This window comes from Trichoderma asperellum, chromosome 1, assembly GCF_020647865.1.
Source record: "Trichoderma asperellum chromosome 1, complete sequence".
NCBI lineage: Eukaryota > Fungi > Ascomycota > Sordariomycetes > Hypocreales > Hypocreaceae > Trichoderma > Trichoderma asperellum.
Genome location: NC_089415.1, coordinates 4,170,540 through 4,196,086, shown reverse-complemented (window position 1 = coordinate 4,196,086; position 25,547 = coordinate 4,170,540). Strand labels below are relative to the sequence as shown.

The 25,547-nt window shown below is 49.2% G+C and overlaps 13 protein-coding genes across 13 annotated transcripts; 7 read left to right on the top strand and 6 right to left on the bottom strand.

The window, feature by feature from the left end:
* The first annotated feature begins 877 nt into the window (after positions 1-877).
* TrAFT101_001318 (uncharacterized protein) lies at positions 878-2,173 on the top strand. The gene is made up of 2 exons (XM_066126296.1): positions 878-1,247; positions 1,310-2,173. Exons 1-2 carry the CDS (start codon positions 924-926, stop codon positions 1,688-1,690), a joined length of 705 nt encoding a protein of 234 aa, XP_065982397.1. The 5' UTR covers positions 878-923; the 3' UTR covers positions 1,691-2,173.
* On the bottom strand, positions 1,932-3,478 carry TrAFT101_001317 (mitochondrial 54S ribosomal protein uL22m). The gene is made up of 3 exons (XM_024903378.2): positions 3,345-3,478; positions 2,428-3,255; positions 1,932-2,333 (listed from the first exon to the last, which is right to left on the bottom strand). Exons 1-3 carry the CDS (start codon positions 3,382-3,384, stop codon positions 2,194-2,196), a joined length of 1,008 nt encoding a protein of 335 aa, XP_024765571.1. The 5' UTR covers positions 3,385-3,478; the 3' UTR covers positions 1,932-2,193.
* TrAFT101_001316 (uncharacterized protein) lies at positions 3,072-4,329 on the top strand. The gene is made up of 4 exons (XM_024909452.2): positions 3,072-3,740; positions 3,838-3,880; positions 3,960-3,990; positions 4,055-4,329. The coding sequence occupies exons 1-4, from the start codon at positions 3,717-3,719 to the stop codon at positions 4,146-4,148; spliced, it is 192 nt and encodes a 63-aa protein (XP_024765570.1). The 5' UTR covers positions 3,072-3,716; the 3' UTR covers positions 4,149-4,329.
* A 17-nt stretch (positions 4,330-4,346) lies between these two features.
* Positions 4,347-6,844, bottom strand: TrAFT101_001315 (uncharacterized protein). Its single transcript, XM_024904779.2, has 2 exons — positions 5,135-6,844; positions 4,347-4,964 (listed from the first exon to the last, which is right to left on the bottom strand). Exons 1-2 carry the CDS (start codon positions 5,359-5,361, stop codon positions 4,805-4,807), a joined length of 387 nt encoding a protein of 128 aa, XP_024765569.2. The 5' UTR covers positions 5,362-6,844; the 3' UTR covers positions 4,347-4,804.
* On the top strand, positions 5,315-6,636 carry TrAFT101_001314 (uncharacterized protein). Its single transcript, XM_066126295.1, has 2 exons — positions 5,315-5,468; positions 5,857-6,636. The coding sequence occupies exons 1-2, from the start codon at positions 5,412-5,414 to the stop codon at positions 6,481-6,483; spliced, it is 684 nt and encodes a 227-aa protein (XP_065982396.1). The 5' UTR covers positions 5,315-5,411; the 3' UTR covers positions 6,484-6,636.
* On the bottom strand, positions 6,844-9,050 carry TrAFT101_001313 (uncharacterized protein). Its single transcript, XM_024899132.2, has 3 exons — positions 8,939-9,050; positions 8,020-8,888; positions 6,844-7,961 (listed from the first exon to the last, which is right to left on the bottom strand). The coding sequence occupies exons 2-3, from the start codon at positions 8,331-8,333 to the stop codon at positions 6,974-6,976; spliced, it is 1,302 nt and encodes a 433-aa protein (XP_024765567.2). The 5' UTR covers positions 8,334-8,888; positions 8,939-9,050; the 3' UTR covers positions 6,844-6,973.
* Positions 9,051-10,137: 1,087 nt separating this feature from the next.
* On the bottom strand, positions 10,138-11,430 carry DHG2 (L-rhamnose-1-dehydrogenase). The gene has a single exon (XM_024907556.2). The coding sequence runs from the start codon at positions 11,148-11,150 to the stop codon at positions 10,332-10,334; it is 819 nt and encodes a 272-aa protein (XP_024765566.2). The 5' UTR covers positions 11,151-11,430; the 3' UTR covers positions 10,138-10,331.
* Positions 11,431-11,847: 417 nt separating this feature from the next.
* TrAFT101_001311 (uncharacterized protein) lies at positions 11,848-13,783 on the bottom strand. Its single transcript, XM_024903375.2, has 4 exons — positions 13,624-13,783; positions 13,504-13,537; positions 13,252-13,400; positions 11,848-13,104 (listed from the first exon to the last, which is right to left on the bottom strand). The coding sequence occupies exons 1-4, from the start codon at positions 13,694-13,696 to the stop codon at positions 12,050-12,052; spliced, it is 1,311 nt and encodes a 436-aa protein (XP_024765565.2). The 5' UTR covers positions 13,697-13,783; the 3' UTR covers positions 11,848-12,049.
* Positions 13,784-14,407: 624 nt separating this feature from the next.
* Positions 14,408-17,562, top strand: TrAFT101_001310 (uncharacterized protein). The gene is made up of 3 exons (XM_024904777.2): positions 14,408-15,073; positions 15,139-15,163; positions 15,252-17,562. The coding sequence occupies exons 1-3, from the start codon at positions 14,907-14,909 to the stop codon at positions 17,478-17,480; spliced, it is 2,421 nt and encodes an 806-aa protein (XP_024765564.2). The 5' UTR covers positions 14,408-14,906; the 3' UTR covers positions 17,481-17,562.
* A 389-nt stretch (positions 17,563-17,951) lies between these two features.
* Positions 17,952-20,222, top strand: TrAFT101_001309 (uncharacterized protein). The gene is made up of 2 exons (XM_024907555.2): positions 17,952-18,167; positions 18,223-20,222. Exons 1-2 carry the CDS (start codon positions 18,035-18,037, stop codon positions 20,022-20,024), a joined length of 1,935 nt encoding a protein of 644 aa, XP_024765563.1. The 5' UTR covers positions 17,952-18,034; the 3' UTR covers positions 20,025-20,222.
* A 740-nt stretch (positions 20,223-20,962) lies between these two features.
* Positions 20,963-23,423, top strand: TrAFT101_001308 (uncharacterized protein; the record flags this gene model as incomplete). The annotated part of the gene is made up of 4 exons (XM_066126294.1): positions 20,963-20,979; positions 21,690-22,474; positions 22,539-22,755; positions 23,396-23,423. 4 exons carry the CDS (start codon positions 20,963-20,965, stop codon positions 23,421-23,423), a joined length of 1,047 nt encoding a protein of 348 aa, XP_065982395.1.
* Positions 22,961-24,229, bottom strand: TrAFT101_001307 (uncharacterized protein). The gene is made up of 3 exons (XM_024899101.2): positions 23,889-24,229; positions 23,649-23,776; positions 22,961-23,547 (listed from the first exon to the last, which is right to left on the bottom strand). Exons 1-3 carry the CDS (start codon positions 24,065-24,067, stop codon positions 23,426-23,428), a joined length of 429 nt encoding a protein of 142 aa, XP_024765561.1. The 5' UTR covers positions 24,068-24,229; the 3' UTR covers positions 22,961-23,425.
* TrAFT101_001306 (uncharacterized protein) lies at positions 24,130-25,538 on the top strand (the record flags this gene model as incomplete). The annotated part of the gene is made up of 4 exons (XM_024904776.2): positions 24,130-24,244; positions 24,934-24,943; positions 25,002-25,127; positions 25,196-25,538. 4 exons carry the CDS (start codon positions 24,130-24,132, stop codon positions 25,536-25,538), a joined length of 594 nt encoding a protein of 197 aa, XP_024765560.2.
* Between the last annotated feature and the right edge of the window lie 9 nt (positions 25,539-25,547).

Genomic DNA, 25,547 nt, shown 5'->3' with positions numbered 1-25,547 from the left:
CAACTCCAGGCTCGGGGAAGCCTTCGTCTTCCATCCTGTCTTTTTTTAGGACTGCCAGCCGACTCTTCATTCTTCTTTTCCTTGACAAAGGTCTCTGCCGACCTCCCACGCTCCCTACGACGTTATTGCGAATTGTCCTTCTTACGCTCTTTATTCTCTTGTTTCTGTCTTCTCCCTTGTCGAGCCCCTTCCATGGCCATTCCTTCCGCAGATCTTCGATATTCTCACTAGACCGTTTCTCCCTTAACTTGAGAGATTTGCATTCCACTCATTCAGCGTCTTTCATTTCCTCGTGTATATTGCGCATTTCGGTGCAAATCTGTTTTCGCTGCTGTTCGAACCGTGTGTGCTGGTAACTCTCGGTCGACGCCTTTTCAAATTTTCTGCTGCTTTATAGCACTCCCTCCCTAGCTCTGCGACGTTATATGAGCAAGAGAGAAAGAGAGAGAGCCGTCTGGCGACTTCGGCCTGTCTTTCTCTCCGATTAGTCCATTCTCGACGACTACTCTCAACTTCCATCTCATCCTTCTCCACTCTGACCGTGAGAGCGGCGACCAAAATCCACGTCTTCGAAATGCGATCCCTCTTTCCGGTGGTGCTCGGTGCACTTGGCCTGATCTTTGTCGATGGTGTTGTTGCCCAAGATACACCCGCTTGTGTGGTATGTCGATTCAGCACAATATCAAATCTCTCGCACTTTCTGAGTTAACTGTAATAGCCGGCTTGTGCGAATCAAGTGAGAAGTCAATTCACGCAATACTCCTGTACCAGTGCAGATGACGCCGCCTGTTTGTGCGCAAATGCCAACTTTGGATTTGGCGTGCGAGACTGCGGCCAGAACGGCTGTGGTGCTACCGATGTCCAAGTTCAAGCTTTCCTATCTGGGTCATTTTGTCAGGGTAAGGGCTGGAAACATATAGATAATGCATCTCGTATGGCGCGAGTCTGACAATGGCTTCCTACTCACTCGCAAAATAGGCCAACAACTAGCATTCTCAGCTACCGGCGCTCAAGCTCCTCCTACTTCAAGCGTACCAACAGGAAACCCAGCTGCCACAACACCAGCAGGTGCCACAACGCCAGTACCAACAGCTCCAGCCACCAGCGCCTCAATCCCCGAAACATCGATCCCCTCGACTTCACCGCAGGCCACAGGTCCACCAACGACAACACCGCCAGCCTCGACAGGAGCTCCAACCTCATCTCCGCCAACGTCAACTGCTCCACCCCCAACTACCACCGGCGTAGTACGTCTCTCCGTATCACGTGAAATCGATTTTGTGAGATTGCTGACTTGAGATAACTATAGAACTCGGGAACATTTCCGTTTTCCAACTCTACTTCGTCTGCTGTCCCATCCACCACCGTTCCTGCTACTTCTGCCACCTCTACTCCCACTTCTAGCGAGACGGCCGCGGCCGGTGCCGGTAGTGGCTCGGGACTATCTCAAGGTGCAGCCATTGGTATTGGAGTCGGAGTTGCGGGTGGCGTAGTTGCAATTGCCTTTGCTGCTGTTTTCTTGTTCCTCCGAAATCGCAATAGGCCTCACGCCTCTTTTGACATATCTCACCCCCCTTCCAATACGGGGTCTGGACAAGGCGCTTTCGAAAAGTACTCGAATGATATCGAAATGGTTTCCAACAGGTACGAAGATATGGTGCCTCGGCAGCAGCCAAGGGTTATGGTATAACTGTGTGTCATTGTCTGCTGCAGTCTTCAAAGCAGCTAGCTATCTGCACTCTGGTAGTCGGACTAGCTCATAATTGAAGACCAATTTTCGTCCACGTTCCATTTGTTTCAACTGCATGGGTTATGTCGCAGGCTATAATTGAAGACTTAATTAAGGCGGTTGTCGGAGACTAGGCGATTTCTCCAAGAGAAGGTATCTGTGTAATGTGTTATCCGACATCTATTACCCAAGAAGAAGCAGAAAAAAAAGGGAAAAAAAAAAAAAAAAAAAAAAAAAAATTAACCGATGGCGAGTAACGTCAAGCTAAAGCTGGGTTTATACATTCATAAAGTTAAGCGGTGCGGGAACCATAACTGATAAAACGTTCTATCCAGTCACCCGACTGTGTAATTTCTTTTCGTTGTACATATATTGATACAGATACATGCTCATCGTCATGCTGACTCTATTGCTGGGTGAATTTTAAACAGATTTGCTTCCGACTCCAACCAACTCAGGCGGCTCTACCATGAATAATATGGTCTCTGGCCGTGCACTTTGCGGTTCGGCAGATGAACCCAAGGGCCTTTTTGTGCCTCCTTGGCTTTCTGCTCTTCGTATTCTCTGATTCTGGTTTTTTCTTCCTTCAGGATGACTGTAAAGCCTACACGCGCGCATAGAGGTTAGCATGTTCAACAAGCCCGTTTCAAAAATTTGGTTGGATGGTAGTGGAACAGGAGAGACTGGGGATTTCTTACTGGTGCTTGGGTGTTGGATGATACCCATTCTCCCACGGCCTTTATAGTCCAGCTCCTTTCCACGCCAGGGGCCTCGCCCAACCCATGACTGTGCAACGTACAAACGGGTCGGGTCTACAATCTCTATCCACTTGCCATCCTTTGTTTGCACTTTTCGAGGCTTGTCCAAAAGGTCGCCGTTGACCTTGCCGAGACCCATACCACGCTGGACAACAGCCATGTCTCGAGCCTCCTCCAGGTGATATTTAACCTCGGCCGCAAACTTCTTTTTTGACCACTTCATTTGTTGAATGGCTTCGTCAACCGGCTTGCCGGCAATCTGTCGTGCCAACATGACCAGCTTCTTGACGCTTGTTGGCATAAACTCGCTCTTGTGAAGCAGCTCCCTCTCCGTCATCCGTATCCTCTCTTCCCTGGTCAGCTCTCCGTTTCGTCGAACCATTTGAATGACCTTTTTCCGCTGCCATCGAATGCGGCTCCGGGCATCTGGGTCGACCACCATCGCCAAACTCTCTTTCGTCCTCTCTTCCGATGCTGGGGCGGCAGGTGTTTCAGATGCCGGCTTTGAGGCTTCGATTTCGTCCTGGAAAATGTTGTCCTCCACTCCACCTCGCATGTTCCTCTGCAGGAATTGTTGTCGCTTTTTAGGATCGTCCAATTCAGAGGCTACCGGATCTTGACCTTTGTCTCCAGAGTCCTTGGCACCAGATTTACCCCAGCCCTTGAACATGTTGATCGACCATTTGTTGCGGCGTTGAACTACCACGCCAGTACTTCCCTGCGAAACATTTTTTCCCGGTGTCAGCAAGGAAGCTGAAAGAGATTGGCCTATGTCCAGTTTGCCATGTTAGCCAGCGTATTTTGATTGACAGGCGAGCGTTTCCTTTTTCCTTCTTTTTTTTCGGGCAATGTCTTACTTGGCAGGGCCAGCCGCCGAGTGGCTAGCCGTAGACTCATTGTTATGGCGATGCAGGAGCAGGCAGACAGAAGCTCAGCTTGCCAATCCAAAGCCCATTGAAGAGAATCTGCATCTAGCAGTTCTTTAATTCCTCCAAGACGTTAGCCACTAACTGCTAGCATCTAGCCTACGGGACTCTTTTTCCTGCGCCCGATGATCCGCCGAACGAGCGGCATTGTGCCATCACGTGATCCTTCTTAGCGGGATTAACATCAGACCATACCATCGCTTGATCCATACCAGATTCTACCTTTCTGCTATACTGAATCCACCAAATAGCCAAACAACGCATCTCGAGGCTCCGGAAAAGCTTGGAAAGCTCCAATTCAAAATGGCTATCGCTCCGATCACTGGCGTACGTCTATTCCCAGGTCAATGGCGCAAACGTCGCAGCGAAATTGCTGCCGGCGCTGCTGCAAAGTTGCTTTGGTTAGCTAACACACAGGATGCAGATACTGCGACGACAGCTCATCCTTGACCTCGGCATCGGTCTCGGTAAATAACACCCCTCGGATATCCGCAAAGCTGTAATGCAGCTAGGAGGAGTTGGAATTCTTTACTTACGGCTCATTAGGATCTGGATTTATCATGGGAAACTGGTTCTGGTACGATCTCGAATAGGAAGAATTTGTCAGAGTTGCAAGACGAAATGGTCTAACGATGGAATAGGTACGGCTTCCACATGCCCCGAACCAACGGCCGAGACGAGTACTATGCCAAGAAGGAGGCCAGCCGAGCCGCCGAGCGAGCCCAGGCGCAATAGAGAGATGCTCTATCTAGAGGGGTAGACGGAGAGGGATGCTACATAGACCACTGCTGGTCAATTAGAAGCTAAAACACGATTGTCAACAGTGTGTCCTTGGCTGTCACTACATGGCTGCCGAGTGTATATCATAGTGGGCAGCTGCAGCTAGGTGAATTTCTATTTAGACCAAGTCTCGGGGCGATCCGATTTCTCTTTTGCTCTGTGACATGACGTATTCATTGGGATGCTATACCTTTTTGTAGAAAAACTACCACATGCCCCCTCCCTTTTTTAATATTTGCAAAGTCCCATACACATGAAACCATATTCCTTTTACTCCTGAGATATCCAGACCACCTCTTCGTAGACGTCCCAACGTTCGCCGCCCCTGCGACGAAGAGGATGCAGATGTATTCTGCTGATCCCAGAGCCTTATAGCCAACCCTAACGACCATATCTTACAGTGTAGCTGCCATTTCAGTGATTCTCATCATTCGCTTGCTAAATCAAATGCTATCTTGCGTAACATTGAGGTGAGAGCTGGGGTGAAGCTCCTCAGCTGTATGCTCGCCCCTGCCCAGCGCCGCTCATACTGATAGCGTTGAGAGCTCTCCTACCGGAGGGATTGCAGCCCCGTTTGTCATTTGCAAATTGCAGCAAGAAAAGCTGCAGCATCACGGAGATGCCTCGTCTGGATCATGCCAGTTCGACGACCACTGATGCGGCTTTGGCGGCTCTCTAGGCTTGGTTCCTTGTAAGCTTCCATCTCCTTTGGCCCTCTCCTTTTCCCACGCCGTTGTCTCTACGGTGAAGATGCCTTTTTTATCTTTGCACCTGAGACAGCTGTTAGTCATTATAGAACTACATACGGATTTTTTCCAACGAATAAGAGTCTCAATAGTTCAATTGAAGCGTCATAAAAAACAGCAGCACAAAACAGTGGCGGGGTGATATTAGTGATTTATGGTGGGGGTAGCAAACTCGGGGATTTTTTTTTTAATTACCTGCGAAATAACCGGTCTACAGCATAGCATCGAACTGGACTGTCACGCGATAGCGGTCGCTCGACCTCGCACTTGTACTGCAGCATCTGGAAGAGCTCACAGGCCGATAAGTCAATCTTGCGAGACACGCTGCCCGCGCCCTCGACCTTTCGGCGCCGACCCGAAGCATCCTGCTGGATCCTCTCTGGCAGCTCCGAGGCGAGAAATGAGCGGCACGGCGGCGTCATCTGCAGCCACGCGTCTGCGATTTTCTTGATTGCTGGGAGGGGGGGCGGCGATGGAGTCTATGGGCGGACAGCTGTTGAAGGCCGTTGAGGAGGCTACTTTGGAGGAGGTGAGTTGCGGATTTGAGATTCGGAGCCCTTGCGCTGTAAGAAGTTGAGTTTATGTAAATGAAGAAATGCCGGGGCCGGGAGACCATGTTATGGAAGCTGCGCAAACACCACCAAGACAGTTGCTGAACGTCACCACATTTTTTTCGCAAATATGTCCTTTAAACGAGATGCTGAACTAAATGACGGCTGTTTTACATCATGAGAAAAAAGAAGTAAAAAAAAAATTAAAAGAAAAGCCGTCTCTATCCCGCATGCTTGCAGTAACGAGTCTTGAAGATGAAAACGCCAGGTCTCGGCTGGTTGGCAAATGTCCTTTCGGTTTCTCTCCGCAGATAGGATCAGAACTAAATCGCAATTCTGAAAACTAATACCGAGGCATGGTTCTAGATACTCGATAGTCTTCGCGCAGCTGTCCCTTCTCAAACAACACAGACAGGCACCAGACGCATCAAAACCACACACCTGGATGACCTCGACCAACTTACTGCTCGGCAGTTTCGAGCCACTCAGGCTCCCACAATATCCGTCTCCGGGCGAAGTCTTCCATTAGTGTACAAGATAATATCAACGCTCGTCTCGCCACCTCACTCCAAGGCGCTCTTTGTCCTTGACTTTGACGGCCGCTTTGATGCCACTCGCCTCACATGCACCAACGATGACCTGCAACACGTTTACGTTCAACAGCCGCCATGTGACGAAGGATCCAATACCAATGTCGAGCACATCAGATCCCTCATCGCAGATGCCGAGCGCTTCATGATCTACGAAGACGACTCGGCGGCGTCTCACGCGCGTGAGTGGTGGGGTACCGTTGTTCTGGGAGGGTTGGGAGCAGGTGATCTGGTCGCTGGGTGGAAAGGCTGGCTTCATGTTGAACGTGATAATGTCCCAGAGTATTCGCTGAGAGTGACCTTGGAAGAGGCTTTTGAGAGACGCTCTAATAGGCAAGAGGTGGTTGATGCCACCGGATGGGCTGCAGCGTCACAGTGGGGGAGATTTACTTTTGAGGAGTGATGCGATTCATCACACTATTCAATCAAGATTTGTGCATAGTAGTAGTGATCACGAAGGATTTCTCACAACTGTATTACTGAGCAAAAGGCATAATAGCAAGATGATATATATATATATATATATATATCAATATGAAAGACTATCTAGACCGTGTCTAATATCTTGTTTATGATAAAGTCTAAAATCATTCTGTAAAACGCCTGGGGTATATAAACGGGTTCCAGGTGTACCTGGCTATAAAGGAATGCGTAGCAAAAAGAAAAACAAGAAAGAGTAAAAAGGGAAAAGAAGGAGAAAAGAAGAAAGGGTGACCCAGCGGGTTTGCTAGACTTCGCTTTGAGAGCAATAGTGAAAGATAAGAAAGAAAAAAAAGAAGAAAAGCAGTCGTCTCAACCATTTCGCATCATCGAAATCAATTTAGTCAAGGTTTTTGTTCCAACTCCAAATACTCCATCCCATTATGCGTTTCGTATTTCAAGTCTGCCACAACTTATACAGTGATAAGCATGTCCTCGTTCACGACAGCCGCTTCAATATCAGCATATTCCTGTTGGCTGAGGACATTTTGCTTGAGCGATGCGGTGACTTTCTTACGCATCTCGCGCTGGAGGCCGTGATTTACAGCATCAAGCACGTTGGTCACCGTAGCGCGAGGCTTGTACGCCGGCTCTGTTCCCTCCTGGTATACACCTGTCTTCACCAGGATGCTGTACCAATCGTTTTCAGCAACTTCATTGATAGCATTGGTGCCACGGATGTCGCTTTCAGGTGTATCGCCAACGAAGTAAACCGTCTGTGGAGGACCAGAAATGCCATGCTCGGTGCTTCGCCACGTTTGCATCAATCGCTCAGCAAACTCAAAGGTAGAGACTTGAGGCTTGCCAAAGGCGTGTGTGTGTAGCTTGCCTTTGCCTCCTGTGAGGTCTTTGAACGTGATCTCGAACATGCGTCTGAGAGCACCCATGCCGAGACGGACGTGCTCGTGGGCAGCAGACCAAACAACATCGTTGTGGGAGAAGTAGAATGGAGGACCTTCGTCGAAGGTCTCGCTGCGAATTCCGAGCCGGCCGCCTTGAGACATGGCTACATCCAGCATGATCTGAATGTCGCCGGCCCAGTCCCGAGAATCAGCAAATACAAAGACGGCATCGATGACAACGTCATCAAAGTCTCGCTCACGGGAGTTTTTGAGCTCTTCAGGCGTCAGCTTTCGGAATGGTGTTGTGGCAGCATTGTGCTTAATGATATCTCCTGGAGTAACGACATCTTTGAAGCCGTATCCTTCGGCGACGAGACGGCATTTTTCGCCCTCGCCTCCAATGACGAGGACTGTCTTATACTTTTCGGCCATTTCCCTCATGGGAGTATGCCCGCAAATGAACTGTCCAGGCTTAATTTCACGCTGAAGCTGGCGTGATAGATCGTGGCAACGCTCTTCTTCAGTCTTGCCGCCGCCATTGGTAAGGAAAATGTGAGGTCTGCAGAAATCGAGTGTTAATGAGTTATAAAGTACTAAATTGCAATAGTTCAACTTACATTTTCATTCCATATTCGTTTTCTCCATCTAGAACCTTCATGGCCTCAATGGCTTCTGGGATGGGGTTGCCACCCCGGACGAGCACTCCATCGATATCAAATGCAAATACAAAAGAATCGGCAACGGCGCCGGAGTCATCGGGTGATATGGGAGTGGGGATGCTGGAGATGCTATCCCTGGAGCTGACTGATGATGCTAGCTCTGGAGAGCTAGGGAGGGATTCTGAATCTGCTACTCTGACATCGAGGTCCTTCTTAACCGTAGCAACGTGATTGTAGAATTCGGTCTGCTGCTCTTTACTCAGAGACGCCATGATGAAAGATGTATTGGTGATTAGGTATTTGTTCAGAAAATAAGAAGTCCTTCAAATGGGTTTTAAGAATTGCGTGCATTAATCGTCCAAAGAGGCTCGAGAGGGTAGTTTGAGTAGCTGATGGTCTTGTGGGCTTGATGATTCTACCGTCATGAACGGTGAGAGTATCCGGGGTCTTTATAGATCTCTCTTGTCTCCCTCTTCCACCTCATCTCATGCCGCCACCCCTCGGTGCCTCCAGCATTTCCACATAGACATCATCTACACGGCGGTTCCACTCGGAACCCGCCGTCGCACCTTCGAGTCATTTTCTCTCCAGGTTTTCTGCTTGCGTTTCGTCAAAAACAGTGGAAAGCTGCGATATGTCCCCAATTGTTTATCCACACCAGGTTCCACACGTTTGAAATTTGCGGGCTGCGATATCGAGAGGTGACGGCGCTGTGGAGATGGCTCGCGTAGCAACTACGTAGCCAGGTTTAAGAGGCTGACGAGGCTTGGAGGGAGCTAGCCCAGGAACAAAGAGCCTCAGGGCTGCGGTAACGAAATGGCGGGCGCCTTGACATGTGATTAGTGAGTACTTGGAAGCCTGACAAGATTCTGCGTACCTGGCCGGGGCGTACGTCATACTAGCTGCACCGTTACTCCTTTATCGCGGTACATAATTCTCGTCCTTCTCTTGTGCAACATTCAGGTTCTTTCTTATCTGCGCTACACGTGGAATCCATGGCCCTGTATGAGCCGCGGATCCTTGCCACTTACGTCGAAACCACCAAATGCGAACGGCGCCCTAAGTGGCAAACGCCATAAACATGGCACACAGATTTGCAATCGTGTTTCCATTAACTGGAAAGCGGGCGCCCCTCGCAGTCACTCATGTCATTCAGCGGCATTTTATGGGCGAATGATAACGAGGAGCTGATAAGGGGCAGCTTGGCTAATGGTGCTGAGGTGAGGTAAAACGGCGATCTCCTGTGAAGAGGCGCCGAGAACCCCTGGATTGTATGACTATGTGGTGGGAGGGGAAGGCGTTTTACTGGCCTGAAGGGAAGAAAAATTTTCACAGATGAAAAAAGAACAAAAGGGATAAGCAAAGTCGGTGTATGAGATTGAACAGATCACCTACATCGTAGATCTAAATGATATCTCGGAACTGGATGCTTGCTTACAGGGTAGGGAACAAACGGCGATGAGGTATACCCATATACGAGTCAGATAGGTATTCGATTACCTCACCTGAGCTGTGATAGTACATATGTTGTATCTGGGGAAAGCTCGAAAGCCCCATGGAGTCGCTGATAGGCGTACCTGTATTAAAAATTGACCGTCTCGAGACGGTAGAAAAAAAAGTATAGTACGTACTGGGCATTCTGATATACCTGGCACATGTAAAGTGAGCCTTGATATGGACGGCGGTTCCACCGTGACGTCAAGGCCGTTCCACCTTTCCGGAACGGAAGCCTGTGAGTGCTCAGCGCCGGGTCCGAAACGGGGCTGCGGATCTGGCCCGGCAATCGTCGGACAGGGGGGACCAATACGCAGCAAGAGTGATTGTGCGGCTGTAAGTGCCAAGGCAGTACAAAAGTGTCCAACCTAGTAGTTACCTACATATGTAAAGTGCTCAGTGAGTAGCGCTGCATAGGTAGGTATCTATGCGGTGACGATTCACCGTTTGTTGTCACCGTTCCGGGTTACTGCAGCAATTTCGCTGCGGGCTCAAAGCACCAAGCTCCATAATGACATAGCTGTGCCTGGTACTGCTTTTGTGAATTCCACGCCTTTCCTTGAACAAGACCTCGTTATTTGTTATGTATTATGTTTTAATTTCTTGATTTTAATTTTAATTTTTTTTGTAGACAGATGTCTTTATCATGTCTGTATAGTAAATGTAATGACACGCTCTCGAACAGCCCACGACGGTTAGGGATTGCCTGACAACATCTTCACAACCCTCAACCATTCCCAAATGCTCACAAAATGCACGTACATAACACCCTTGGCTTATTGTAGGTTGACAAATAGCCCACCATCCACCAGCAACTGTGCTCCCGTTACGTAGCCACTCAACTCCTCACAAGCCAAGAAGATAGCTGGACCCGCCATATCCGCCGGCTCGCCTGTTCGACCAAGAGGAATCCTACCCTCCATGTAGCTCCGCTTGGCGTCATCAGCTAGATCCTCCTCGTTCAGCTGCGTTCGAATCGTTCCAGGCAATAAGGCATTGCATCGGATACCGTACTTTCCTAGAGCCACCGCCGTGCTCTGCATCAGACTCGTCACGCCGGCCTTTGTTGGCGTGTAATGCGTCTGCAAGCCTCCGCCCACCAATGCTGAGATGGAGGACATGCCAATAATGCTGCCGCCCGATGGGCTTTGATTCAGTGCCATTTGCCGGGCTGCTGCTTGTGTAATGTAAAAGGCACCGTCAACATTTGTCCTGAATGTTGTTTCGAGAAGATCCGGTGATAACGTAAGGAAATCAGCAAAGGTGCAGACTCCGGCGTTGGAGACGCAGATGTCGAGACGGCGAGCCTCGCCAGAATGTTCAACAGCAGCAGCCACCAATTTGGCCGCAGTCTCAATTTCACGAACATCCCCTGCCTGATGAGCAAGACGACCGGCTTCAGGGTCCTGTGCTAGGATGGAACTGGCTTCGGCTATCAGTGAGTCTAGGTGCACCTGGTCTTTCTCTAGGCCGAGGTGATTGACGACAACATTGCACCCTTGGCGAAGATACCCGAGGCAGATAGCTCGCCCGATACCAGTGGTGCCGCCTGTTATAATGGCAGTCTTGCCCGCCAAAAGGCCCTTGAGCGGCATTGCGGCGATGACTGTATCGATTAGGGCTATGATATAGACGGATTACGAGGAACGGAATTTGACGTTGTTGTCCAAGCCCACCACTGGTCGCGTATATAAATTTATGTATAAACTTCCAAAAAAGTGGCGTTAGATTGTGCCGTATGGAAGAAGCCACAGGGTCCAGTAGGAGGCGTCGATTATCTCAAGGCACCTGGATTAACCAATGCGGGGCAGAGCGAGAGGAGTTCTGGTCCACGCGCGTGTAAAGCTCGTGCAACGTCTGCTTGATTTTTTTTTTTTTTTTTTTCCCTTGATGGCGAACCAGCTTTCTCGTTTATTGTGTCGCGATGCTATTTCGATGGCTCTATAAATGCGGCTACAAGCTCACAAAGTCCGTTTTCTGCGGTGGAAATCAATCCGAGCTCTCGGGAGCTTTTAGGGCGAGTGAACCCCTCTGCGGTGCGCCAACTAAGCTGCCACCGTTTTGCTTGGCCCACAATACGGTGGGCTGGAGACTATCGTGAGTTCTGGGTCTGTTGTAGCGGGTCGACACGCTCTGGGGGCTACCGTAAAATCGTTCACGATGCTTTTAGATCGAGGGGAGTGAGCGCAGAAAATCCAACCCTCAAATCGGTGGGTCACGATGTTCTCTTGAACTCATTCCCCAGAACTTCTCCAGGTTTTAGCACAACGCAATTTTATGGAGCATCTATGTCTTACTTGTGGATTGCGTATATATATCTAATATATGTGCTACAAGGTTCTTTCATTATCTTCGAATGGACTATCGTGATGATTACTACAATGGTTATGCTGCTCGTTGCTTTATAAGCTTGACTGAGTCCCCATAATATAGGATACTCATGTCGTAGCTGAAATCAGACTAACTTGATCAATTGTTCTCCCCTGACATCCATTCATGCTGTTGCTGCATGGTTGCCATTGCCATTGGCTAGTTTGTCCTTGTCCTCACCGTTTGTAGCCGCCAAGGTGGGCTGCTGCACAGGCGGAGGGCTAAGAAGATAATTTGAGGGAATCAGTTTAGAGCGTGCGGAAGGGTTGATTGTCAAACCAAACCCAGGCTTATCCAGATCGCTCGTCAGAAGATAGCCTTTAGTGGGAATGGGCTCATCTATGAATAGGTCACCAAAGACCGGTAGCACGCTCTTGCCATCAGGAGAGTTGGCGAGGTATTCTTGGAATGGAGTGTTTGGTTGCGAAATGACAAAGTGGTAGCTGTATGGGCCACTGGCATGCGGAACCACGGGAATATCGTATGCTGCAGCCATGGCTGAAACTCTCAGCAGCTCCGTCATGCCGCCCAGCCACATGACATCGGGTTGAATGATGTCAAGGTTGCGACCTTCTATGAGTTTGCGGAATCCGTAGCGAGAGTATTCGTGTTCACCCGTCGTGAATTTGACGGTCGGATGTGCGCGCTTGATTTGCTCAAAGCCATCAGTGTCATCGGGAGACAAACACTCTTCCCACCAGTTAATGTTGAATTCAGAACACGCCTTGACTAGCTCAATGGTGTATGACACGTTGAGGCTCATATAACAGTCAACCATGATGGGGAAATCTGGCCCAACCGACTCACGATGTTTGCGCAAAAACTCCACATTCTTACGCAGCCCCTCGTGGCCTTCCTCTGGACAAAAGGGGAGAGGTACTTTGGCACCCCAAAACCCCATATCTCTAGCCGCTGTTGGCTCAGGTCCTGTGCAGTAGAAATTGAGGCGTTCCTTGGTAGCTCCACCAATTAATCGATAGACAGGCTCGTTCCTGACCTTGCCTAACAGATCCCAGAGTGCAAGATCAATGACAGAAATAACAGCAATAGGGAGTCCCTTGCGGCCATAGAACATGGAAGCACGATACATTTGCTCAAAGAGCAGGTTCGTATTTCGTGGATCAGCCCCAACTAAGAATCGCTCAAAATGCTGGTGAACCAGCCAGCAAGCAGGAGGGCCTATGAAATGAGTTAGAGTCATGACAAAAAAAAAAAAAAAAAAAAAAAAAAAAGAGGAAAAGAGCAGAGCGGCTCTCATGATTTTGAGTTGTGGAAGGGTGGAAGGGCTTCATTAGAAGTCCAACTAGGATCTAGGATACAACTTACCGCCGAATCCAGTTGCAAAACCAACAGTTCCATCAGACGCTTCAATCTCGACCAAGAATGACCCGAGGACGTTGATGCCCCAGCTGGTTCGCGATTTGCGATACTGAGACCATTGTGAGCATGGCGTAGAAATGTCGCTATCGATCAGCCTGTCCAAGGGAGAAGAAAAAGTCAGTTATGACAATGTAAAAGCACAACCGTATACAGCAGCTTAGTTGCTAGGAGTATCTGTGCGAAGAGGCCATTACTCACCAGTGGCCGCCTTTGACGTTGTGGTAATCACCACCTATTTCGCATGGTCAGCACATGTCAGCCAGTTTTGATTAAACAGGCCATAATTGGACGGAACAATGAGCCTGCAACTACACATACCGGAACCAACGCCGCCAATGACGTAGGATCGAATGGCTTTGATCGTAGGAAACTGCCGCGCTGAATTATGCATGATAATTATTGGCTAAATGGACAGAATAGTTTGGAATAGCGGGAGAAGAAGAGAAGAGAACGATGGTAAATCGAATTTGTAGAAATCCATGCTTGGCGACTATTCGAGCCGCGGGTAACTGTGCACATTTCAACCGTGTGGGGTGCTGGTGGTGTTGTTGAGGGATCGGGTCCAAATGACCCGAAGGCCGCTTTGCTGAGCTGTGAACATTCAACTTTGGCGTAGGATCTGAATCAGGGTCTTGAGATAGGGTTAGTAGTGAGATTGGGGGTTTGGGTCATTGGCTAGGACTGTTTACTATCTGCAGGAATCAAAGCAGGAACAGAAATGTAACGCACCGTTCGCTGAATGCTGCTATAGGCGAAGAGTGTTCTATTGTTCGATCGTCCATCTATGCATCTATGCTGAGGCTGCTTTGTATCCATTAGTACATGTTTGGCAAAGCCCGGAATTTCGCATACCTTGGGTAATAGTTTGTCCAGAACTGCCAAGCCTCAAGAAAAGACGCTCCATTGGATTCCCATGTCAGCTAGCAGCAATTAGATGCATACTAGATCTAGGCTCTAGATAGTAGCTGCATATATTTGTTAGAGACGTAGGAACATAGGGACAGGCTTTGATCCACCAGCGTTCATCAACTACCTAATACCTGTAGGTGCCTACAGTAGCTGAACGGAGCTGCACTCCGACCTCGCCCAGGCACACTCCTCCCTCCTCTCTTTCCTCTCCTCTCTCCAGCTGCTCGTCTCCCATTCTCCTCACTTCTCCAGCGGCCCCAGCAGTTCGCCGGCTGCCGCTCCACAATGTGGATGTTGCTGGGCTATGCAGCCGCTGCAGTGGCCAGACAGGCCCGGCTCTCGTCAGCCCGGCGCCACCAATAAGCTCCCCCCAGCTCTGCCGCAGCGTGGCTGCTGCGTCCAAGGCAGGCCAACTCTCAGCTCCGCATCGTCGCTATCTTTCAGGTTATCATTGACCCGGACTGCCAACAACCTCCCGCTGGCCTTTATCCCGAGATAACACGTGCGCCAGCTCCTGACTCTCTCGCGCTCGCCGCTCACCGGTCGCCCGCCCACCGCAGCCCGTTTGCTTGTCGTCGCCCCGCTGGCTGTCGCGTCCAATCACTGGAGCTGCGTCGGAGCGTCAATCCACCGAGAAAGGCTTCGTTCGTTGTGCGAGGTGAAACGAGCTTGTGCTGCCAGGCTAAGGCGCCATGCGCAGCGGTAGCGAAGATAACAAACGACCATCGCCGCCGTCTTCTGCCTCTGTGCCTGATCGCCAAGCTGCTGAGCCCGATAGTGACGACCAGAGCATTGACAATGACCCTGATCCTGATCCAGCCGCGCAGACGGCCAAGCGCAAGAGGCCCATCTCTGTCTCGTACGTTGCAACAACCTAAGTCCCCATCCACCTATCCACCGCTTATACTAATGACTGCTGAGCAGATGCGAATTATGCAAGCAACGCAAGGTGATATTTTCTTCACATCTTGTCATTTTTGCGCTATTCTTTATTTTCGTAACTTCTAACATATTGCCTTTTCTTCTACTATTTTCAGGTGAAATGTGATCGTGGCCAACCGTCTTGTGGTTGGTGTAAGCGCCACGGACAAAAATGCGAATACAAGGAGCGAAAACCTCCCGGCCTGAGGGCAGGTTTTGGGAGGTTCCTCGAGAATCGGAGCCGAGAAATGGAGCTGAGGCTTGACAAGATGGAGGAGATACTGAGGAAGCACTCTGAACTGCTCCAGACTTCACCGCTGCCGTCTCTCCGCCTAGAGAACTCCGAGACTGGTGCGCAACTTGGGCGACAAAATCTCATGAGCGATCATGATACTCAGAGTGAGAATAGCCACACCTTAGGCTCATCGAAGCTGTATCAAGCTTCGCATATGAACAACAATCTGCTCTACAATCCTCAACCGAGCAATGGCCCTTCTGCGCCCACCTCTGCTGAGCAGGGCCCCAATGAATTTCATGGTCGAGCGCCTTCGGCCGGCGACATTTCAGCGCAGCCAAATATCGGCTTGCCGACAGTCACACCCACTTCAGGCGCTGCCCTCCCCTCGCCCGATGCCGATGACCTACCGCCGTACAATCTCGTATACAATCTCGTGGATTTGTACTTCAAGCACATTAATACTTGGTGTCCAATTCTACACCGAAGAACCACTCTAGATAGCTTATTTGGAATCTCCGATCTCCAAGAGTCAGACAGGGTTCTGCTTCATGCGATAGTCGCCACTACGATGCGATTTTCTAGCGATCCGAGGCTTACTGAAGAGCGGCGACAACATTACCACCGCATATCAAAACAGAAAGTCCTTCTCTACGGCATGGAAAACTCGTCCGTCAAGTCACTTCTAGCGTTGCTCATCTTGGCTCTTGATATATGTGGCAGTAGCAATGGTCCTCCCGGATGGAACATAATGGCTCTCATCACTAGGTCGGTAGTGCAGCTGGGATTGGCCGTCGAGACCAATTCCTTCAGCGTGGCTCCTCACTACTCGTCGATATACACTCTAAGAGCTATGATTCTCCCCGAGCCGAAAGATTTTATAGAAGAGGAGTCGCGCAGAAGGCTGTTTTGGATGATTTATCTACTCGATAGATATGCAACTATTGCCACGGCCTTTGAATTTGCATTAGCCGATACGGAGATTGACCGAATGCTCCCCTGCCGGGACGACTTATGGATGGAGAATCAAAAAGTGGAAACGCGGTGGTTCGTCCCGGGTGCTCAAAATTACGAAGAGACTCATCAACATCCGGTTGGAAGGCCTGAGAATCTGGGAGCTTTCGCATACTACATCGAGATCCTTGGAATCTTGTCAAAAATCCACAAGTTCCTAAAACAGCCGGTTGATATTGGCCGGCTCACCGACGTGGAAAAATGGCAGCTCCGTTACAAAGAGCTTGACAAGGAGCTGACGTCTTGGAATTTTGCCCTGCCTGGCGAGTTTGGAAATATGAATAAAGTTTTCCAGCCTGGTAGCAGAAATCTGAACTGCAACTGGGTTATGCTTCATGCAACATATCATACGGCGGTTATTCGATTGCATTCCTCAGCTGCCTACCCAACAACTCGGTCAGCTATTTTCACCCCGTCATTTAGTGCAGCGCAGAGATGTCACGGCGCTGTGGAGAATATATCTGCTTTAGGAGATTTTGTCGTCAACAATGGCTTCCTCCCTAAGCTGGGGCCGCCATTTGCCTTTACAATATGGGTTGCTGCGCGAGTGCTTTTGGTTCATGGCTCTACTGTTGAACATAAACTCTCGCCCCAAATTTCATTTTTTGTTGATATACTCCGCGAAATGGGGCGGTATTGGCCGGTAGCTGCTGGATACTCTAGGTTACTACAGCGAGTATTGGACGAGCATCGAGATAGTGAAAGACAAGGTGGCGGAGTCACACCGAGCTCAGTCAAAATTTTGGCCGACATGCGTAGGACAGCCTTTGACTTGGATTTTTTGATATCACGACAACCCCGGCATGGTGCACAGGGTCTCGGCCACTTGGGAAGCGCAACACCCTCAAAGACGCCGGCACCGAATGACTTAGAATATTTGGATGTCTTCAACTTCTTCAACGTCCCACGAATTCCATTTAGCGGGGATAACATGTCTGGTGCTGCCACTGAAGGCCTAATACCAAACCCTGATATGTCTACAGCAAATACAAACCTAGACCACCCGCAGTACCAGCCAAATGAGTTCAACATCACAAATTTTATGATTGACGCTAGTAGCGACTGGCTTTTCAAGACGGATGGATCGAATTTTTAGTGAATATTGACGAGATGTCAAATTAGATTTGTTCATGGAAACAAATGGATGGAGTTCCAAGATGATTCCTGATTTAGTATTTATTCTTGTAATTATTCTTGTCCCTTTTAGCACATTGGAACACGAGCTGAATTGATACCAAGAATCATTGGATTGAATCTGAGGTTTCTGTCATATGTTTGATTTCACGACATAATATTAATCGTATATATTTTGATGCCTTTCACACTGCTAAAGAATGCAGAATTTATTAATTGAGCCCTGTAACAATGTTAAAAGCGCCAGTGTAAAAGGCATCACGCTTGGAATAGGTACGCTACATTAGTACCTACTATGTACCTAGGTACATATGTACATCTGCATGATTACATAATACGTAGAGATAAGATAAGGTACAATTCCACTCCAATTAAGGTGTCACCGCCCGGCAATATTCTTAAAAAAAAAAAAAAAAGATCCTAGTGAGCGACGACAAAGTATCTAGCTAGATTTTGAGTCTGGCGATTAGTCGGTATCAATTTCTGCATATTCAAGCAGCAAATATTTCGATCAAAATGGCTACCAAGGCCCCCACGTTCGCAAATAAGAGGAAGGATGTTTCAGGCGGCAAAGAAAAATTCGACGGCAAGAGTAAGAAGCCTCGATTGGAGGATAAAGATAAATCGAATGGCAAGCCGTCTGGATCAGGTATGCTTTCTTTCGCCTCATGATGATGGACTGATTGATGCTTACTGAACAATAGAGCAAACCTCCCGCGAGTCTCATGCAAAGCAAAAACAACTTGCTCTAGAGCGAAAAGCTGCCAAACCCCTCGCTGATGAAGTTCAGCGTACCAAGAAGATCTGGGAACGACTGCGCCTGAAGTCCCATGTCCCAAAAGACGAGCGACAGAAGCTTGTGGCGGAATTATACGGCATCATCACAGGTCGCGTTCGAGACTTTGTCTTGAAGCATGACGCAGTTAGAGCAGTCCAAACTGCTATCAAATATTCCACCCCAGAGCAGCGGAAACAGATTGCTACAGAGCTCCAGGGCACCTATACGCAACTTGCTGAGGGACGCTATGCTAAATTCCTCATCGGAAAGCTTCTGGTCCACAACGACGATGAAATTCGCGACATAATTATCCCCAATTTCTACGGCAAGGTCCGAAAGCTCATCAACCACTCCGAAGCCTCGTGGATTTTGGATGATATCTACCGAACAGTCGCAACAAAGGAACAAAAGGCTCTCCTACTACGCGAATGGTACGGACCCGAGTTCACCATCAAGGAACTGACAAAAGACATCAAAGCGACCTCGGACCTGAAACAGATTCTTGAAGATGAGCCAACCAAACGAGGGCCAGTTATGAAGAGCCTGTTGGAGCTCATCAACACACTTATTCAGAAGGGAATGACCGGCTTCACTATGCTACACGATGCCATGCTGCAATATTTTACAAATACGCAGCCGGGAACTGAAGAGTTCAATGAGTTTATGGAGCTGGTGAAGGGCGATGAGACTAGCGATTTGCTCAAGAACCTTGCATTTACGCGCTCCGGTGCAAGGCTCGCCTCTCTTCTGTTGGCATATGGTACAGCCAAAGATCGCAAGACGCTGCTGAAAGCATACAAGGACACTATCCAGTTGATGTCTGGAGATCAATACGGCCACATTGTCATCCTCACAGCCTTCGACGTCATTGATGACACCAAGTTGACCTCGAAAACTATTTTCCCAGAGCTCTTGGGAGAGAAGGAGGAGGAGATGGCCCAGAATGTTGTAGCGGCTGCCAACAATGCTAATGCCAGGATTACCCTCCTCTACCTACTTGAAGGGTTCTCCAGGTCGCTGTTCCCGGCCAGCCACGCTTACGATCTGGAGGTATTGAAGGAGGTTCATGAGATCCGCAAGACTACAAGCAAGAAGGAAGATGAGAACAGACGCAAAGAGCTTGCAGCTCTGATATCGCCATCCTTGATAGACGCAATTGCGGCCTCACCTTCTGACCTCACAGCTTCCCCGTTTGGCAGCCAATTTGTTGCAGATGTCCTTCTTTCTGGAATCGGAGAGAAACAGAAAGCGCTCGAAGCGCTCGCTCAATCTGTCAGCGGTAGCCCAAAGCAAGAGCCGGCAGAAGATGAGATCGCTGCCCGACCACATATTGCCAACACGCCCTTTGGTGGACGAATGCTCAAGTCTCTTATTCAAGGTGGCCGATTCGACAAGGCTGCTGGCAAAGTGAAGCTGATTGAACCCCCGTTGGGCTTTTCCAACATCCTGTACCCTGTTATCAAGAACTCTATCATGGACTGGGCTACTGGACCGAGTTCATTTGTTGTGGTGGCATTGCTCGAGAGTGAAGAGTTTGCCGGTGCGGACGAGCTGAAGAAGACGCTGAAGAAGAACAAGAAGTTGTTACAAAAGGCGGCTGAAGAACCTACTGCGGAGCAAAAGGCTGCCAAAGAGGCTGCGGAAAGCAATGAGACTGCGAAGAAGGGTAAGAAGACGGAGGCTCCCGTGGGCAACAAGGGCAGCAAGCTGCTATTAGAGAAACTGTGAGATGAGAAAATGGACTAGTTGCATTGCTACATACACATGGCTATTGACCCTCATATCCTTGTCAGGATCCATGGATAATGCCATCTCTCTCGTCTTGGTTATTGGTTTATTTCTCCTCAATTGCAGCAGCCTAATTTAGTGTTTTTTTCCCACCCGAGTGTTTATAGTACTGCTGGATAGAAAAATTTTCGATTGTACAAATTTTCTCTTTTCAAAATGCTCTGCATCCCACATGAATACCTATGCCTCTCTTAAATTTATGAGGTTAAGTGACAGCTGATAGTAACAATTTGTCGCGGGATAGACAAATATAGCCAACAATAGGGAAGTACAAGGACCGGGAGAAGCGAATTCATAAAACTGGGCGTTGCACAGCAGTTATGGAGGGAATAGACAGTGGCATTTCGGTTGGCTGGCGTTCAGAAATCTGCGAGCAGCCGAGTTGTTTGGCCCCCAGTCGCCACGGCAGGTTTTAGGTAGGTGTGTCAAGGAGAAACTAACAAAATATCAGTGCCATAGGTATCTACTGCGACCTCCCACTGAAAGTTACACGAAGAAGGTCATGGAGGCTGATCAGTGAAGCAGAGGCCAGAGATGGGATCGCGAACTGGCCCGAGTTGACGCGGTATGCCCCAAGATGCATGCACTCGGCCAATTTTGGGCTGGGGGCAATGCCCATGATGCCAGGAATAGATGGATGGGCGGTGGCATTTCGGTGAGCGCGATAAGAGAAGGGTTGGACGATGCCCAATGTGTGCACATATAGAACTGATTTTCATTGAGGCGCATAGCAAAGATAGCAGTCGTTACTTGTCAGTGCGTCGTGGTACTACAGCGTAGGAACATCCTTCAAGAAACGAGGCGACTTGGTGAAGGCTTACCCCTGACATGGAGGCGCGCGAGGCCCCTGAATCAAGTCGACCTCGTAGCTTGCAAGCATGGACAACTCGGCGGAGTGATTTGGAGTTTCTAAAAGATGGGATCGATGACAGCGCCCCAGGAACTGCTCCAACGCGGCCAATCCTTGCTTAGGCTTGATTTGGTTTGCTCGGCGGGTGATTGTTGCACACTCAGGGCCAACACTTCTGGCTTTTAGGCTCTCGATCTCGTTTGGCATCAGTTTTTCTTCTTTCTCTTCTTCTTCTCCTCCTCTTCTTCTCTCTTCCTTTTCCCCGGCTTTTCTGACACTCATCCAGTGTCTACACCTGTTCGACCGTTTCAGAGACCCTGCTGGGCAGTGCGGATCTCACGCATCAATACCATGATAGTATTTGACGACTACACTGCATCTGAATTTGCCTAGCCTTGCATCACAGCATCACAAAGTCCTTTTATTCTCCCCCCTCCCTTTCCTTTCCAGGCTTGTCTTCCCACCCATCCCCTTCCTTTAAACAGCTTCTGCCCGCTGTGCCAAACACACAGCTTGGGGGCAGAAAGCCGACTCTAGCTTCAGACAAAAAGTTGGGGCTCTGAATGCGTATGAGAGAGTGCTGAAAGCCTCTGGACATCGGCAGCCCAACCTCTGCAGGCCGCCACCAGCTGGTGTGCAGACCAACTTGGCCTCTGCATCTGCCCTAACTATTACTCGTAAAAAGGGAGGAGGAAGAAGAAGAGTAAGAAGAGGCAAGATCGACGTTCTTCCTCCTGTAAAACATTTCCCAACAGCAGCTTCACCGCCGTGTTTCTGCTCACCATGTTCTCCAACCTATCGGCTGCTGATGAAGATGGCGCCTGTTCAAAGGACACAACGTTTTACTCCTGCGATGCCAATCATTTTAGGGGATGTTGCTCCGTGGACCCTTGTGACCTGAATTCCTGTCCCGACTCTTTTGGCTCCTTCAAAGATCCCAAAGATGGCGGCAAGGGCGACGGCGATTCAAAATCTGCCGTCTCCGTGCTTGATGAAGCCACACCAACACCAACACCGACGACTTCGTCACGGCCAGCGGCAACCTCCAAGGAATCTGCAGCCATGACAGACTCTGGCATCACTCACACGATCCCAAACAACTCAATCGTCACGATAACAAGACACACAACTATCATTACGGGTCGGCCATCAGTAACTACATCATCCAACATAGATCCCGTGTCAACAACCAGTGACACGCCAATAACAGAATCAGTACCCTCAACGTCCGAGGGAGCATCATTGCCTTCATCCACAGATGCCAGCAGCGCTGCAACGCCTTCCACGAGCTCAACGGCAAGCCCACTATCACCAGGGGCCATTGTTGGAATCGCCGTTGGCGCCGTTGCCCTCATTGCCATTATCGTGGTCATCGTGCTCACGCTGGTGCGCCGCAAGAAGCAACGCAGATCTGAAGCCGATTTTGACCTTCAAGATAACGGTCGGGACGATGTAGTCGAAGAAAAGCATTTCCCCCATCTTGTGTCAGCCCATACCACAGGCACCCAGGGGAGCAGCGATCCCTTTGCCCCCTTTGGAGGTGAGTTTCAACTCGCAGAGCTCAGAAGCATCATCCGACTTTCCCATTAACCAACGAGCTTTAGGTCGAGCAGATCAGCCTGAAGATCCATACCGTCCGGCTAGCGGTGCCTTTGAGATGGATGGAAGCAGCGCTGCCCCGGTAGAGTTGCCTGCCGTGAGCGTCTCAGGCCCAAGCACGAACACTCACAAACTATCTCGGCTGGAGGCCGTTCAGGAGATTAATACTACGGACCCTCGTGCTAATCTTACGTCTGTGCCGGGAGATGACGGTAAGCCGGCGTATGTCAATCATTGGGATCAGTATAAGAATCTAGGATAATACGTAGGGGAGGATCGGACAGGTATGGAATAGAAGATTGAGGAAACGGCATGACATCATATTGCTTTCTCGAGAAGACGTGGTGGACACTACACTCCATTGGATGTTGACTTCCTGCAGCTGTGCTTCATAATACCACGAGAGCAGGAACAGCACGGAAAGGGGGGGAACTATAAATGATTTTTTTAATGATATCCTTTTCATAATCAGCTCTGCATGATAGGAGGGTCGCGCATATAAATTGTCTAGTCGACACAATATAATCAAAGTCGTTCCCACAGATTATCAAGGGGTATTTGGTAGCTGCTCTACCGTATTTTATAAATGTCCGCGTGCAAACCAAATTTTATGACCTTTGCCCCATAGCGCCCAAGAAGCATTAAAGACTAAAACAAAAAAAAAAAAAAAAAAAGGCAGAATAAATGTTGTAAAAAAAAAAAAAAAAAAAAAAAAAAAAAAGAAACAAGTATGATGCAAACAGCTTGCAGCCCTGATTCCCCCCGAATCCATCCGTCTTTGCGTAGCCGAATATCAACAGTCTAGTATTCTCGATTCTCCATGGAGCAAATATATCAACACTCGTCGCAGCTAAATATCCAGAGAAGGAGACAGCGCAATGGCTCTTTAACCTCATCGGTTCTGGAGCTTCGAAATCTCATCAAGTAGGTCTTGCAGATCCTCATCCTTGATCTTATCCGCCAGAGATGGAATCAGAGTTTTTGCCTCGTCGGCGTTTTCACAGCAGAGCGATCCTAAGTCGGGGGAAAAAAAGAGAGAGAGAAAAAAATGTCAGCACTTCTGTTCCCCTTCTATGTTTTCTTCATGAACCGCGCGGGTATGGGGAGCGAGCTACCAAGTTGTGCGCGCTCAAACTTGGCCAGGTCCTTGTGTGCGCTGAGCAGACGCTCCACGGCCTCGACGTTCTCCTTCTGAGTGAATCGCGCAAAGTGATCCAAGTAGTTGAGAGTTTGATTCAGCATCCTACAGAGAAAGACGATCTTGCGGTTAGCCATCCGTCGTAGAGAGCGTCCCCTTTTCCGTTTGCCCCCCTCCTGCGTTTCAAGCCATATCCCAGGAAACATCGTTGACATACTCCGTCTCGTTGACATTCTTGCGATCGTTTCGGCGCTTCGCAACCAGCGCATTGAGGACAAGCGCGGCTTCTGAGAGCGTGAGGGTATCGACATGCTGGAATTCGCCCAGGTTCAGCGTCGCAGACGCCTCTTCGTTGCCTGGCGGAGGCGGCTTCGGGCGTGATGTGCGATGGGACATGGTGCTTGTGATACCGGCTGTGTTTTATCCGCTCCTTCCCTTCTCTCCGGATCTTTTACAAAATGAATGGAACGACAGGCGGCAGCAAGGGTCGCGGAAACGGCAACGCTGGCGTCCTGCTAATTCAAATGACTGAGCAATTGTTGGGGAGGACGGCGACGGCGAAGCTGAAAGTCAGTAAAATGCGGCTTGGGCCATAAAGTTCGACGGGAGACGCTCGCAAGGGCTCCCGCAAAGCGCCAAAGCGGCTTAGCGGCGCTGCCCCCAGGCGCGTTCTAGTGATGCCACAATAGGACTAGTGTGGCTGCTGCTTGTATCTCTCACTTCGTACTCCGTGCTATTTGCAGCCGCAGCCTGGCTCTATCATCGCCATGAAGGGGCCTTGTCAGATCATAAAGGGTCCAGCTGTTTGAGACTTTTATATCTGATTACATGTACGGCAGTGTATGAACTTACAGATTGCGCTACTTTTCTTCGGGATTCTACCAAGAGGGTTAAACAAACGTATCTTGAGAGACGAGTCGTTGGACATCGGCGTAAAAGCAGCGACGCTTAATTACGCTGGCCACTGCCTTTCCATCCCCCGTCGCATGAAGGTGGCTTCAAGATAGCATACACTCTGCGCATACCACAATATACAGAAGCGCCTCGTGAGAAGATATTAAGGAAATTATATTCAAATTCAAGGTATGCTTACACAGTCTGCTTGTCCGCGCAGATGCGATTATATTCCTGCATTTCCAGACCTGAGAGCCTTGAACTCATTCGTCATCTTAGATTCATGGTCTCACCTCGATGGACCGATGAGCCTGCAAGGGCCGCATAGAATACAATATTTTTGATTCGTCTCCATCTTCAAAACTTAGTATACGACATGTATGCACGCCTCTTGTGTTTCTATGGATCGAATCTGGCTAAATAAACTCAAACGCAGGACTGTCTTCTCTCTCGTAATTATCAACAAGGCCGGCGGTCTGATATATAACAAGACCTTCCACGAGGGCGGCCTTAACAAAATCAGCACCAATGACTATCTTGTATTAGCAGGCACTTTCCATGGGTGAGACTACCTCGTCCTTCTCCAACGTTTAGGGTTCGACTCACATGCTTAATTACTCCCGTCTCTAGAGTTCATGCCATTACTGCGCGCTTGAACCCCATCAAGCCAGTAGCACAGCCTCCTGCTCCTGGGTCAAATGAATTGCCGGGCCGTCCAGAGCCTTCGTCTGGATTGGAAGTCATGGAAACAGAAAACTTCCGTATGCAGTGCTTCAATACTTTAACGGGCACCAAATTCTTGCTCTTCACTGAAACTACACAAACCAACGTGGACGTCACAATCAAGAGGATATACGACTTGTACGCCGATTATGTCATGAAAAACCCCTTTTACTCTTTGGAAATGCCTATACGGTGCGACATTTTCGACCGAAAACTATTGTCATACATCAGAGAAATTAATAACCGATAAGAAGAAGAG

Coding starts and splice junctions, on each gene's coding strand:
- TrAFT101_001310 (XM_024904777.2), top strand. CDS start 14,907: ATGCGCAGCGGTAGCGAAGATAACAAACGACCATCGCCGCCGTCTTCT. Junction 15,074..15,138: donor AAGAGGCCCATCTCTGTCTC/GTACGTTGCAAC, acceptor ACTGCTGAGCAG/ATGCGAATTATGCAAGCAAC. Junction 15,164..15,251: donor AATTATGCAAGCAACGCAAG/GTGATATTTTCT, acceptor TACTATTTTCAG/GTGAAATGTGATCGTGGCCA.
- DHG2 (XM_024907556.2), bottom strand. CDS start 11,150: ATGCCGCTCAAGGGCCTTTTGGCGGGCAAGACTGCCATTATAACAGGC.
- TrAFT101_001311 (XM_024903375.2), bottom strand. CDS start 13,696: ATGCATAATTCAGCGCGGCAGTTTCCTACGATCAAAGCCATTCGATCC. Junction 13,538..13,623: donor CATTGGCGGCGTTGGTTCCG/GTATGTGTAGTT, acceptor CATGCGAAATAG/GTGGTGATTACCACAACGTC. Junction 13,105..13,251: donor TTTTGCAACTGGATTCGGCG/GTAAGTTGTATC, acceptor CTCATTTCATAG/GCCCTCCTGCTTGCTGGCTG.
- TrAFT101_001316 (XM_024909452.2), top strand. CDS start 3,717: ATGGCTATCGCTCCGATCACTGGC. Junction 3,741..3,837: donor CTATCGCTCCGATCACTGGC/GTACGTCTATTC, acceptor CACAGGATGCAG/ATACTGCGACGACAGCTCAT. Junction 3,881..3,959: donor TGACCTCGGCATCGGTCTCG/GTAAATAACACC, acceptor ACGGCTCATTAG/GATCTGGATTTATCATGGGA.
- TrAFT101_001318 (XM_066126296.1), top strand. CDS start 924: ATGCATCTCGTATGGCGCGAGTCTGACAATGGCTTCCTACTCACTCGC. Junction 1,248..1,309: donor CCCCAACTACCACCGGCGTA/GTACGTCTCTCC, acceptor AGATAACTATAG/AACTCGGGAACATTTCCGTT.
- TrAFT101_001315 (XM_024904779.2), bottom strand. CDS start 5,361: ATGACGCCGCCGTGCCGCTCATTTCTCGCCTCGGAGCTGCCAGAGAGG. Junction 4,965..5,134: donor GTAGACCGGTTATTTCGCAG/GTAATTAAAAAA, acceptor CAGCTGTCTCAG/GTGCAAAGATAAAAAAGGCA.
- TrAFT101_001309 (XM_024907555.2), top strand. CDS start 18,035: ATGGCTACCAAGGCCCCCACGTTCGCAAATAAGAGGAAGGATGTTTCA. Junction 18,168..18,222: donor TGGCAAGCCGTCTGGATCAG/GTATGCTTTCTT, acceptor ACTGAACAATAG/AGCAAACCTCCCGCGAGTCT.
- TrAFT101_001313 (XM_024899132.2), bottom strand. CDS start 8,333: ATGGCGTCTCTGAGTAAAGAGCAGCAGACCGAATTCTACAATCACGTT. Junction 7,962..8,019: donor AACGAATATGGAATGAAAAT/GTAAGTTGAACT, acceptor CGATTTCTGCAG/ACCTCACATTTTCCTTACCA.
- TrAFT101_001314 (XM_066126295.1), top strand. CDS start 5,412: ATGGAGTCTATGGGCGGACAGCTGTTGAAGGCCGTTGAGGAGGCTACT. Junction 5,469..5,856: donor AGGAGGCTACTTTGGAGGAG/GTGAGTTGCGGA, acceptor GCATGGTTCTAG/ATACTCGATAGTCTTCGCGC.
- TrAFT101_001307 (XM_024899101.2), bottom strand. CDS start 24,067: ATGTCCCATCGCACATCACGCCCGAAGCCGCCTCCGCCAGGCAACGAA. Junction 23,777..23,888: donor AAGAATGTCAACGAGACGGA/GTATGTCAACGA, acceptor CTTTCTCTGTAG/GATGCTGAATCAAACTCTCA. Junction 23,548..23,648: donor GTTTGAGCGCGCACAACTTG/GTAGCTCGCTCC, acceptor CCCCCGACTTAG/GATCGCTCTGCTGTGAAAAC.
- TrAFT101_001317 (XM_024903378.2), bottom strand. CDS start 3,384: ATGAGTCTACGGCTAGCCACTCGGCGGCTGGCCCTGCCAA. Junction 3,256..3,344: donor TCGGCGGCTGGCCCTGCCAA/GTAAGACATTGC, acceptor AACTGGACATAG/GCCAATCTCTTTCAGCTTCC. Junction 2,334..2,427: donor CATCCAACACCCAAGCACCA/GTAAGAAATCCC, acceptor GCGCGCGTGTAG/GCTTTACAGTCATCCTGAAG.